General features: G+C 44.1%; 1 protein-coding gene across 1 annotated transcript in view; it reads right to left on the bottom strand.

Annotated features, from left to right (window-relative positions):
- EFHC2 (EF-hand domain containing 2) overlaps nt 1-12,805 on the bottom strand; it is a gene marked incomplete at its 3' end in the record, with an annotated part of 202,345 nt that overhangs the window by 80,148 nt on the left and 109,392 nt on the right. Inside the window, 5 exon segments of the mRNA XM_082865263.1 lie at nt 4,123-4,253; nt 6,925-7,121; nt 9,995-10,079; nt 10,083-10,109; nt 10,111-10,138. Coding sequence (XP_082721389.1) covers nt 4,123-4,253; nt 6,925-7,121; nt 9,995-10,079; nt 10,083-10,109; nt 10,111-10,138 — 468 coding nt within the window.

The raw sequence follows: 12,805 nt of genomic DNA on the forward strand, positions 1-12,805 counted from the left end.
AACTGCACGAAACACTAGCCCTGCCAAGCCTAGTCCCTGCCTGGCTCCCTACTGAAACCTGCCCGTCAGGTATCGAGGCTCTGAGAAAGGCTCTCTGCACTTTCTTCGATAACAATCCATGGCTGTCACAGGCCAATCTGACAGACCATGAAAAAAGTGTCCCAGAGAAATAGGTCCAGCCTAGAGGCAGAGCCAGCTAGCCCCACAAGGCAGAAGAGAAACACTCCCTCCCAAAACTGCCCTCTGTTTCCACCTGCCCCTGCATTCCTTCAGGTCAATTTTGAGGCAAATATCTCAGGAAGGCCCACAAGTTAATCCAGTAATCCATTATCAACCACGGCACCTTATGCAGAGATAGTTTATTAGCTCCTGCCCGCAAGGTTTCCCTGAGAAGCGGTGCAAATCTCTGAGGAGAAAGAAAATGCCCGGGGCTTGGACTGCTGCCCAAAGCAGCAAGCCTGAGCTCTGAGGTGCCAGGTACATACTGAGAGGGCCAGGTATGTAAGCAGGGGAGAAAATGAGGGCCACAGAGGTGAAGCCCAGAGGCCTACACTGCAGTCCTGCCTCTGCCCGCCCACTCTACTACTTCGACGCACAAATTTGAAAAGGGAACATTTTACAAGTGTATTCATAAACCTGCAGAATGTTTCAGAATGTCAGCGCCTAGAAGGGGCCTTAGAGACCATTATATGGACCGAAGAGTGAGGTGTAGGTAGGTGAAGTGAGTTGCCCAAGTCACTTGACTTGTGAGAGTCGGGACTAGCTCTCCCTGACTTCCCTACAGTCAGAGACAGATCTCCCTTCCCCAGAGCAAGGTAATCAATTATTTACTTGTTTGATGCAAACTTTAGACAGAATGTTCCTTGAGAAATAGGACCATTCATTAAATTATTCAACGAACACCTACTGTACTTGGCGGGAGCCAATTGTGGAGGCAGGGAAATAAGCGAATAACTCAACACGGGCTACCAGTGGATAATACAGGAAAAGCATTTAGCACGATGTATGGTCCACAGTAAGTGCTCAATAAACGGTGACTTCTCCAAAAGAATAATTCGAGTGAGATGGAAATAAGGGAAGAGATGGAGGCAAGGGTCAGATCATGACCAAACTCACATGAAACACTAAAAGGTTGGGATTTGCCCTAGAGCAAAGGAACGACATGATCAGATTTTAGGGAGGTCACTCTGGCACAGCTTTGGAGGATGAGTGTTAAGACGAGGGGTCCAGGTGAACAGATGAAAAGCTGAACTGCAACAGTGAAGCTAGAGATGGAGAGAGGTAGTTTAAGAAGTGCAATTTCAAGAGGGTGGGAGAGGTCAAGATAGGGGAAAGACAAGGTAGACCCTGGCCCAGGCCCTGGGGACAAGTATGGTGGCCTTTACCAAGACAGGGTCCCCGGCTACAACTTTATGGGAAAGAAAAAGAGGTCAATTTAGGGAAAGTGATTTGGGGACGCCTTAGGGACATCCAAAGGGGAGATGTCTTGGAGGCATTCGTACTTTCAGATTTATAATTCAGGAAAACGGTCTGAGCAGGAGGAACTAAATGGAGAACTCAGCCTTTAGCTGACAGCCAAAGCAGTGGGGGCTGGATAAGATGCAGCCACTCAACAAATATTCACACCCAGGCACTGTGAAAAGTGATAAACTTAAAGCAAAAAACAAGAAAGAGAAGGTCCTTGCCCTCGAAGAGGTTACGTTCTGGTGAGAGGAGCTAGAATATACACTCGTACATACATACAGAAATAAAAGAACAATATTAGCTAGTAAAAGCTCCAAGCACAGAATTAAATTAGGATGTGGTGTGATCGCAACTGACTATGTACTTTCTTTGCCTTTGCCCAGGAAAGAACGTGAAGAGCAAAAAAGAGGGCTGAAGACCATGAACTAGGGACCCACAGATGGCGCAGTGCCCGACACCAAGCATATCACACGGACCAGGACCTCTTGACGCCTCTTCTGCACTCTCATCTGGAGACAGAACCCCCAAGAATAATCCTAGCATCTCATTATTCCATCCAGGAACTGTGATATGTAGTGAGCCCAGCACGAGGTGCCAGGTTTAGGGCTGTGAACAGGGCTGTCGAGGACCCTGCTCCTCAGAAAGCTCACATTCTAATAGGAGAAGACACACCCAGGCACACACACACTTAAATAAACTTAACTGCAAGTTGTGCTAAGTGCTATGAAAAATATAAACAAGGGGCTAAGAAAAACAGTGAGGGATCTACTTTAGGTAGACTAGAAAGAAATCCCCTAGGAGGAAGCAGCATTTACAATGAGTCCCAGGGTTTGCCGCGGAAAGGATGGTGGTGTGGACGTTCTGAGCAGAGAGAACTGCGTGTGCATAGGCTTGGAGGAGGGAAAGAGCTTGACGTGTTTGAGAAAGCAAGTGACTGACGGTCAGCAAGGCCAGAGGACAGAGCTGGAGGAAAAGAAGTGATGACACTGGAAATACAGAGTAGCATCGCTCAAGGCCCTGCCGGCTGCAATAAAACGTTTGCATCTTATTGGAAGCCACTGAAGGGTTTTTCAGACCAGGTACAGCCTGATCTGATTTCTATCTTAAGGAATTTCTGGCCAGGAGAGGGCCTAAATATTGGGAGCTAGTTTTTTCTGATCATCTTTCTGAGCCTTGAGGTCACCCTGCAATCACACAGTGTGGCCATCCTTTATTCCACCCACAATTAGGGTCAGGCCGCAAAGCAACTTTTCCTCCTTGGATCTCCTGCCTGGCCTAAGTGCTTCCCCCAAAGCCCCATAAACTTACTAAAGTGTTTCCAATAGACACTGCTAGAGTACTAGGAGAATGGACGCTTTTGTAAAAGAACACAAAATAATAAAACGAAACCACTCCCTCATTTCTGATGGAAATTCGCTTTCCCCTCCACTGCTTTCCATTAGTCCATGGCCTGAGCAATTGTCTCTGCTCTTTACCCTGTCTCCATTTATTTTCCAAGAGGCCATGAACATGTGTACTGCTATGAACAATAACAAAGAACTATAAATTCTTATTGATCCCAGAAGCTCGGGAATTCTAAACAATAAAAATATGTCCTCTGACTGCTGCTCTCAAAAGAATATTTTGGAGGCACAGAAGAGGTTTGTTGAAATAACAAATGAGTTCTGGGGACACTCTGGGCCAAATGGAGGGCTCGGGTCACCAGGTATTGATGCAACAGGCAACTTCAGACACAAAGTTAGAAAGACCTCCCTGCCACCCTCTCCTGGGCTCACGTCTTCATTTCTCAGCCACATCTTGACTGTATCAAGCTGAGTTTCCTATGTAGCTTTCAGCCACTATTGTTTTTAGGAGCCAGCATTCTCAGCCTAAAGAGAAAGTCCCCTTTGTCCTCCATCTGTGATTTAATTTACATTCTCCTGAACGCTCCATTCACTTTGTTTTCAGGCTAAGAAGTCTCACAATTGTACCAGACCCTGAATTTGAATTTCCCTGTGTTTCTGCTGTTTGGAAATTTGCCTAGGTCAGTCACTGGACAGTCCTAGAATTCAGCTTAACCTTAGAGAAAATCTTTATTGTTCATGATTTCTTATAATACTTCTAACCTCTGTCACATATTTTCCCCTTGATTTCTACATTTTTGTGTCTTTCAAAATACATACGTGTGTGAGCACACATACACACAGATGCATACACAGCATCTTTCCTCTGATAATTGCCGAACTTGCCACTATCTTTTCCAACTGGATCGCATTCCTAAGGAGATGTCCCTCCTAGATTCCTCCGATTTCAGAGGGGTGCTCTTAGCTGCACTGCTTTCAGCCTTTTTCATTCAGATGCAGCCTTCCTGGCATTCCCCTGATCCTTCAATGCCCCGCATGATTCACAAGACAATGTGCCCAACTGACTTACTATGCCTTTGCCTCTCTGTTCTCCCCTAGGAACTTCTTTTATATGCAAATGCATAAAATTTACTAGAAATGGGCAAAACTTGACCACAAAGTAATACGAATGTAAAGAAATACCAATTCCTAGTAAAAAAAAAAAAAGTATGTAGGGAATTAATGAAGAAAGAAACACTAGGGAAGAAATTGTTCTTTCTGTTCTTTGGACAATCTTGAGGAGAAAACAGATGACTGCTAGCAGAATATGGCTTACCTGAATGTATTATAAGCCACCATCTTCGTGTGCATGCAATCAGCAGCTGTAAACACCTGCTTGAGATCTCTGGATTGTGATTCTTCTTGTTTTATCTTTTGTAGGGCAAGTTCAATGTTGCTCATAAGAAACTGGAAAGGAGAAGAGAAAGGTATTTAAGATAGGGAGTCCAATTTTCCTGGTGGCCAGCAAAGAGACTTCATACTGTGAACCTTGACTTAGCTGGCTATGTCTTTCCATAGAGACCAACACAGAGAAGACATGACCAGATTTCTTCAGCTATGGCTCTAGGACAAGAAGCGACGTTAGCACAGGGCCAGATCTGAGAGAAATGCACTTAAGGGACAGTGCGCCACAGGAATCAGAAAAGAACCACTACTCCGACCTCAGCCTCCTCCCTTTAACCCTTGGACATTGACCCAACATGTTGGGAGACCCTAATGGAGAGCATGGGGATTCAAAATTGAATAAATGGACCCCCAGCTTCCCCAGATCTTTAGAGTGCGCCCCCAGAACTGTCAGCCACCAGGTGATACACGCACTGCAGTCCCCTTACACTCACTCTCCAGGCAGCCCCCAGTTCCTGTCTCCTACACTGTGATTTGGCTTCTGACTCCGTAAGAATACTTCTTATTCAGTCCACTAAAGCATAAGCTTGTAAATAACTACAGCAAAGAACTAGAAAAGGAGAAGACTAAATACAAAAAGAAAAACATTGATGGTAACTTAGAATAAAGTTCATCTCTGCCCCGGGAAGGGGGAGGCATTCCCTCCCTTTTTTGCATTTCCTTTAATCTGTTTCCATGATAGGATCTATTAGCTCTTTTGAAAAGACTCCTCGGACTGATATTAATCTTTCTCTGCTTAGAATGTCTTTGTTAAGGGTAGTTTTAAGATAATGCAGTTTTCACTTGGGATGCTGATACTAGATAATGTCCTACCCTGCTTTTATCTTTCTGAAAGGAGAAGAGCCCTTTATGTCTCATATATACATGAGATATATATGTGTGTGTGTGTGTGTGTGTGTGTGTGTGTGTGTGTGTGTGTGTGTGTGTGTGTGTGTATAAAATATATATAAATATATTTTTTATATTAAAGTACAGGTTTGCACTGTGTTTGCAAATGGAGCTCTAGTTACAATAGCTATTGTAAATTGTACACTGACTGAGCCTGCTATGGGGCACACAGAGCTAAGCACTTAAAACATTTTCGCATCCAATCTTCATAGTAACTCTCTGAAATAGGCACTGTTGGTACTCCCATTTTACAGATGTGGAAAACAAAGCTCAGGGAAGATACACGTCTAAGGCCCCTCAGCTTTTAAGGAGTCAGGTTTCCTAGCCAAGCCTGCTGGTCTCCAGGAATCTAACTGCCCTATTATTGAGTCTCTCACCTGACTTCAGTGCTTTTGAAGAGCTACCGGCTCTTGGTGTCACGCTAACCCAAGTTCCTAACGCTGCAAATGAAGAGATGGTGTGGCAGTCCCAGAGGGTGCTGCCCAGGCCTGCCCTCAAGAGGGACCACGCAGAGAAGAGCACTGTTAGCGGACAGCCCCCAGCTGCTGCACCTTCGTGATCACTGCAGCGCTGCAGCTCTCAGAGACCCCACGGAGGCCACACTCTCCCCAGACTCTTACCATCCAGTGACTGAGCAGAAAGGAGGCACCAGAGCTGGGCCATTCCTGCCTGACATGGGATTTCTCTGACAGCTAGTTTGCTCCAGGGCTCCCCATTGGTCTGGTGCAGACTTTCTCAGAGCTATGCTGTGTCTGAGGCTCTTCCCACCCCATTCTTCTTCCTTCCCTCTCCTTTCTCAGGGATCAGACCGACATCCCAGTCTCCCCACCTACTCCTGTTCCCTCCCCCTTTATCCTTCATACGCATTTCCCCCAAGACATCTCTCGCATGTCTAAGTGTGTCTTGGTATCTGCTTCTCAGAGGACCCAAACTGATCCGGGTAACGTGCTATATACACAGTGAGACTGATCTTAGCAACTTACCCCGAGCATTTTACATATAAATGAAACGGAATTGGTACTATATCTATATAAATGGCACATAAATATTATTATTTTCAGGCAGACTTTTTAAATACATCTTTTCTAGATAGATTCTTCAATAGTAGGCAATGGTTCTGAAATATACGTGTTTGCACACCGGACTAGTCCACACTTAAAAATCAAGACTTTGTCAACATGTTATTTTTACTGAACGGCACTGCCATAATGGAACTTTTAGTGATAGTACCCACGTGCCATACTATTGCAAATGAAAAAACTCTTGGCGCTCACTGTTGCCAATTTGTCCTTGGATTCCCATTTAGGCCTCAGGTGGCTCCTGTTATGGGAAGCTGCAATCCCAGCAACTATCAGGTTCCCTTGGGGTTTCTGTTTGTTTAGGTCTTGGCCTTCTCTGCAGGCCTGTGCCAATTAACTGGGACAGCACAGTGTGTGGTACCAGATTGTCTTCCTTTCCGATCATTGCTGAATTTTTTTCTGAAAACATTGTTAGTGTCAGCAGAAAACCCAGGAAACTTGATTCAACCTTGGGCCTGCCTCCTGCCTGTGCCTGGCATCCATGATGCTGGGCAGTGGAAAACCCAGCATATAAACAGAGGAGACCAGGCCCTGGCCTCTGTGACGGGACCTGTGGCCAAGTCGTGCAGATCCATTATTCATGCCCACATGTGTGAAAGCACAATGTAAAACTGGTGGCGAGATGAAGAAGAAAAGGCCTGCAGTAAGAAAAACACAGACTGCAGAGTGCTGAGAGGTGAGTCAAGAATTATACCAAGTGAGTTCACCTTATCTGAATTCCTCTCCATGTAGTTTAAGGTATACACATCAGCACTGATCAAAAGAAATAGGTAGCCATTCACGTTCACTTTGGCTCCAACATATAGCTCCTCAGCCTTGATATATTCTGAGAGTTTACTTTTAAAGACTTCTTGTCCAGGCTTCTTAACACGAATTCTTTTTAAGAACATCCCACCAGTATTCCCTATAGAAAAAGAGAAAAAAAGTTAATGAGTAGGTCTTGTCCTTAAAAGAACCGTACAGGGCTTCCCTGGTGGCGCAGTGGTTAACAATCCGCCTGCCAATGCAGGGGACACGGGTTCGAGCCCTGGTCCGGGAAGACCCCACATGCCGTGGAGCAACTAAGCCCGTGCGCCACAACTACTGAGCCTGCGCTCTAGAGCCCGCGAGCCACAACGACTGAGCCCGTGTGCCACAACTACTGAAGCCCGCACGCCTAGAGCCCGTGCTCTGCAACAAGAGAAGCCACAGCAATGAGAAGCCTGTGCATCGCAACGAAGAGTAGCCCCTGCTTGCTGCAACCAGAGAAAACCCCACGTGCAGCAAGGAAGACCCAACGCAGCCAAAAATCAAACAAATTAAATAAATGACTTAAAAAAAAAAAAGAACAGTACAACTTGCCTTTAGAGTTACTTCATGCTCAAACACAGACCATACAACTTAGCTGTGAACTTGTGAACTCATACTGCGTATAGTACTTAAGGGAAGAATGAGGCAGTGGGTGAAGAAATGAGACTTCCTAGATGAGTGTGTAAAGAAGAAAAGTGGCATGGCATTCCAGCCTTTTCTTTTCTCGCCCCACTCCCTTCCCAGTCCAAACACTTAAATAAACACTTAGCGAGGACTTGCTATGTGCCCAGCAGCATCCTGGAAACGGGGACATCAGGAACATCTTTAGAGCCTACCTGAACAGTACCAGGTAGAAAATTTCTCACCTGAGCTTATCTCCACCTATTTGTCCTTATACTTCTGGTGACATACAGATGAATGTAAGATGCGCTATTTCCGGAAAGGAGCTTACTTAATTATTTGAAGATTAACTACGGGAGTCCCCTGAACTCTTTTTTTCTACAGGCAAAATATCTTTGCTTCTTTTAGCGATGCCTCATTTTTCTTACTTTCCAGAATTCTCACCATTTCCTCTGCTCTTTTCTGGGTATTATTTGGTTTTTGAGCTCTTGGAAAGCAGTGAGCAGAGTTGAATGTGGGACTCCATTACCTTCTAACCGAAAATGAACTGAAATCTTCAAAGCTGACACCAGATGAGCTTTGGGGATCAGCTTCATCACACTCCTACCACTTGCAGAAACCAGGGGTGGTGGAAGGACATAGCCTTTGCAGCCAAACAGAGCTGGAGTCCCTCCTGGCTCTGTCACTTGCTTGCTGGATGATCTTTAGGAGTCATTTAACCTCTCTGAACCCCTCTGAGTTCTCATTGGTAAATGGGAATAATATTTGTGGGGGGCCATGAAAATGTACTTCTCAGATTGCCTGCTGTGGGGAACAAAGTTGACAGAAGGCTCCAACTGCTATGTTCTGAAATCCATCCCCAGATTTGTGCCGAGGTCACGCTTCCCAGAGGCTGCTGCCAACACACGACTGAGCAAGGCAGGGATACTAAGGCAGGCCCATTCCTGCAAGATGGGAGCTCCTCCGACTGGTGACTTTGGCCCCAGGACTCCCAGTCAGCCTTGGCAAAACTTTCTCAGAGTTTCACTGCAGTCACCATTCCCTTTTCACCTTCCCCTTTTTCCCTTTCCTCTGTCCTTCACAGGAATCAGACATGCCCTGCAGTCTGATGGCTCTCCTGGCCTCTTCTGGCTCCTGCCACATTTTCCCTCACCAGCATTTCCCCTAATAAATCTCTTGTACATTTAATCTCATCTTGGGGTTTGCCTCTTGGAGGACCTGAACTAACACAAAACATAACCTCATAAAGGTCTTCTAAGTATAATAGTAGGTACTCAATCAGGACTGCTATTATTACCAGCAAGCTTATAGTTGACTGCCGTCACCCTTTCTGTTTTATGAATGCTGCAATTGGTTTGGCCATATCGTCCCCATTCTAGATGTAGAGAGTTGATTTTTTGACCTTCAAGAGCATGACTTTATATTCATCCCTATTTGATTTCATATTCTAAGATTTGATTCATTATTCAAATCACCGTGGACCCTGACTTAGTTATACAAATTATTCATTATTCATTGATGTGCTGAGTGGCTCATACCAGCTCATAAGGGCTGGTTGTTAAATTTTCAAGGGATTTTGCAAGCCAGTTGTTAAAACTGTTGGTTTGCTTGAAATTGGCCATGGTTTGGGTACTTGCATCATGGAAATTGACAAACAGTACAAAATAGAGCTTTTAAAATTTTTTCAGAGAGCCGGTTAACCAGCACACCATTGATTATTCTTCTCAAACGTGTGTCTTTGGCACAGATAAAAATGTTGAACGTGTTGGGACAAAGAAGAGAGCCCTACAGTTCCATAATTTGTTAAGTCAAAATCAATGGCTCTCTTCAGCAATGGCCATCCTATCAGTCTACTGCAGAGAGGCACTCCGTGGGCCCTGCAGCTGGAACCTTGGCAGCAGCCTCAAGAGCCGGAGGGAAATAGACTCTGAAGATTAAATTTGTTAATCTGGGATTCTTGTCCTAGAGCTAGACAAAAATTTCGTATGTGGTACTATCAAGAATACACAGTTCTTCTTGTCTTGCTAGCTGTGCATGGAACTGGTGGTAGCCAGACCATGATTTTGAAGCCGCTGGATTTCACAGAGGTGCCTCAGAGGCCACGGAGGAAGTAGGGAGAGTGTCCAAAAGGAGATGTCCCAAGTCCCCCAGTCCTGAGCCAACCAAAACTGTTCCTCTTTTATCATTTTATATGTCTGGATTCGCATTTAAGAGATCTTTGTAAAATGAACTTTAGTGGTTAAAAAAAAAAAATGAAAGCCACTCTCTTAGATCATCTGGGCTATAAAAATCAGACCACAGTCCCTTTCAACATGAAGAGACAGTTAATTATTCTGAGGAGACTGCTATGAGACGTATGTCTCTTACCTGAATTCCTCTCCATAGGTTCAAACACTGAAATTGTGTCATCACTGAGAAAATATGAAATAGCAAACGTCCCTTCCACATCGGCTCATTTGTGTGTGATTAGTTTTGCAAAAAAACCGGAGTGTATTGCTTATGTTGCTGTAGCTAAATGGAAGAAAAACGAGGGTTATAGCATTATACAAGTAATCTTCCACATATTATGCGTGTAAAAAAAACCTGCAAAAGGTATGCTATGTTTTTTTATTGAGATGTAATTGACATATAACATTATATTAGCTTCAGGTATACAACACAATGATCTGATATTTGTATATATTGTGAAATGATCACCACAATAAGTCTAGTTAATACCCGTCACCACACTTAGTCACAAAAATTTTTTTCTTGTCATGATAGCTTTTAAGATCTATTCTCTCAGCAACTTTGAAATACGAACTATAGTATTATTAACTATAGTCATCATGCTATACATTACAACCCCGTGACTTATTTATTTTATAACTGGAAGTTTGTACCTTTGACCCCCTTTACCCATTTCACCCACCTCCTACCCCCCAGGTGCGCTATGGTTTTAAGATAGCATAAACTCTCAGAGGTTGAAAAAGTTCTACCATCTTCTTACTAAGGCTCTAAATCTATATGCAGAGGCATTTTCTCAGTTTATTAAAATATCTCTTATTCTTTTGATGTCCAGGGTAACACATTGGGAAAATGTACCCAAAACAGATGTCATAAACACACTGCTCAAACCATCTGCATTACATGGTTGTTCCCTACTCACGAGGCTGGTCAACAATCACAATCATGTCAGCAAAAGAAGCACAGCACCTGGGCCTCACTGCCTGAGTAGGCCAGAGGCTGCGCTCTGCTGGTGCCTAGAGCCACCTCCCCATTGCACTGCCCACTTTCTCGTGCCCATTCCTCTTCTTTCTTCAAACCCCACATTGTCTCCTCGCTGAGTCACTCTCCCAGTTCCCCAGCAGCCCCCTAACTCCCTTCAAGGGAAAATTTACCTTTTCCCTTTCAAATGCTATATTAAACATGATAGATCTGCCTTTCATAACACTTATCACCCGTATCATAAGTCACCATTACTTACAAGTCTGTTTTCTGAAAGCAAGGACTGCATCTTATTAATCATTGCCTAAGACAACATTTTTTACATTCTAAGTGCTCAAATGTTTGTAGAAAGTTTTTATAAGATCCGTATAGATTGGAATTTGCACTTAGAATTCTGTGCGTGAATAGTCTAGAAGAATGAAGATGGGATTGAGTTCTAGAATCAGAAGTTCCCAAAATTGATTGCCTGGTCTTGGAAGAAATTTATTTATGGTCTGCCAGCAGAAGCATGCCTGTGGATATCAGTTAGACCTCATGACAAATACTGAACCCTTTGGGAGGTCTCCGATAATCAAAATCATTACCCCAAGGAGGCAGAGAGTAAAATAAACCATGTACTTCATCCCTTCCCTGTCACAACTCTAAGCAGAGAGGTCCTCACTTTCAGTCTCGTACGCTGAAATTCATTCTTTCCTTGTGATCACACTGATTTAAAAACAAACAAACAAGAACACTTATTTGTGATTTGCAGAGGCAGAAGGTGCTTTTCTCTGCTCCTTTCTTTGATTGTCCAGGGAAGGAGGGCTGAAAAAGCATGGCGCCATGATTCACAGCTTGAGGCCTCAAGTGAGATGGGAAGTAGCAATCTGGAAGGCTACCCCCAGGGCAGCCCTGGCAAAACAGCCAGATCTCCATAGCTGTTTTCTTAGTCCCTAGTTTCCCAGGCGTCAGGCAGACCTCATACAGCATAGGGGAGGAGGGCAGCTATACCTTCTCAACCATCTTCTCTGGTACATAATTGGATTTAAAAGTAACAAACAGATTTGGTAATCCCCTCTCATGAAAGACCCATACTTTTACAGATGCCTGAAATATCATTCAAACAACTGAATGAGGTCTAATGTCAGGCCAAATGAATACAATTGCAAATTTAGCTTCTTAGAACTTACATAAATGTATAAGAGTGTATGTTAAGTATGGATTTTTCATGTTTAATATGCCCTTTTTTTTTAACCTAATTCTAGTGTTCTGGACAGCTTATCAATCAGGAATATAATCTACTCAAACAAAATCTTTAGACCAGTCATTCACAAACTTTGTCATGTATGAAAGTCACCTGGGAGCTTGTTAAATATACAGAATCCAGAGTCCTACCCCCAGAGGTATGGATTCAGTAGTTAGCTTGCAGCTCCAGAAACCTGCATTTTTAATAAGCTCCCCAGGAGATTCTGATGAAGTCATCCCCAGAGCACACTTTGAAAAACACTTGCAAGTAGCTTCAGACATTTGCTTGGCTAATAAGCTAATCATCAAACTTTTCTAAACACTCTTTTTATCACAATATGCCCAGCACTCAGAAAAATTTTAGCATTTTCCCTGCTTCTGATCATACCACCTATACTGCTCAATCTGGCTTCCTGGGCCATTGATAGTCAGGTTCAAATACCTACACATACAGCTATTTGTCATGACTGCCAATGATACACTCTCTACTCAAGTCACACAAGCCACTTCACTTAGTGCCCCACACTGTGCTTGTTTCTACTTCCAGGCCTTCGCTTGGTGTCATCCCCTCCCCCAGGGTACACCCTCATCCTGTCCTATGCCTGTCCAGAGTCCTGTCCATCCATTTGGGCCCCAATCAGTAGAGCTCTCTTTGACCATGGCTGCCCACCCAGCTGACCACCTATTCACGCCTCCTGCACCGACCATTATGCGTGGCACCCAATTTAGCACTGTACAGACTTGTAT

This window comes from Leucopleurus acutus (assembly GCF_964270905.1).
Source record: "Leucopleurus acutus genome assembly, chromosome: X".
Classification (NCBI taxonomy): Eukaryota; Metazoa; Chordata; class Mammalia; order Artiodactyla; family Delphinidae; genus Leucopleurus; species Leucopleurus acutus.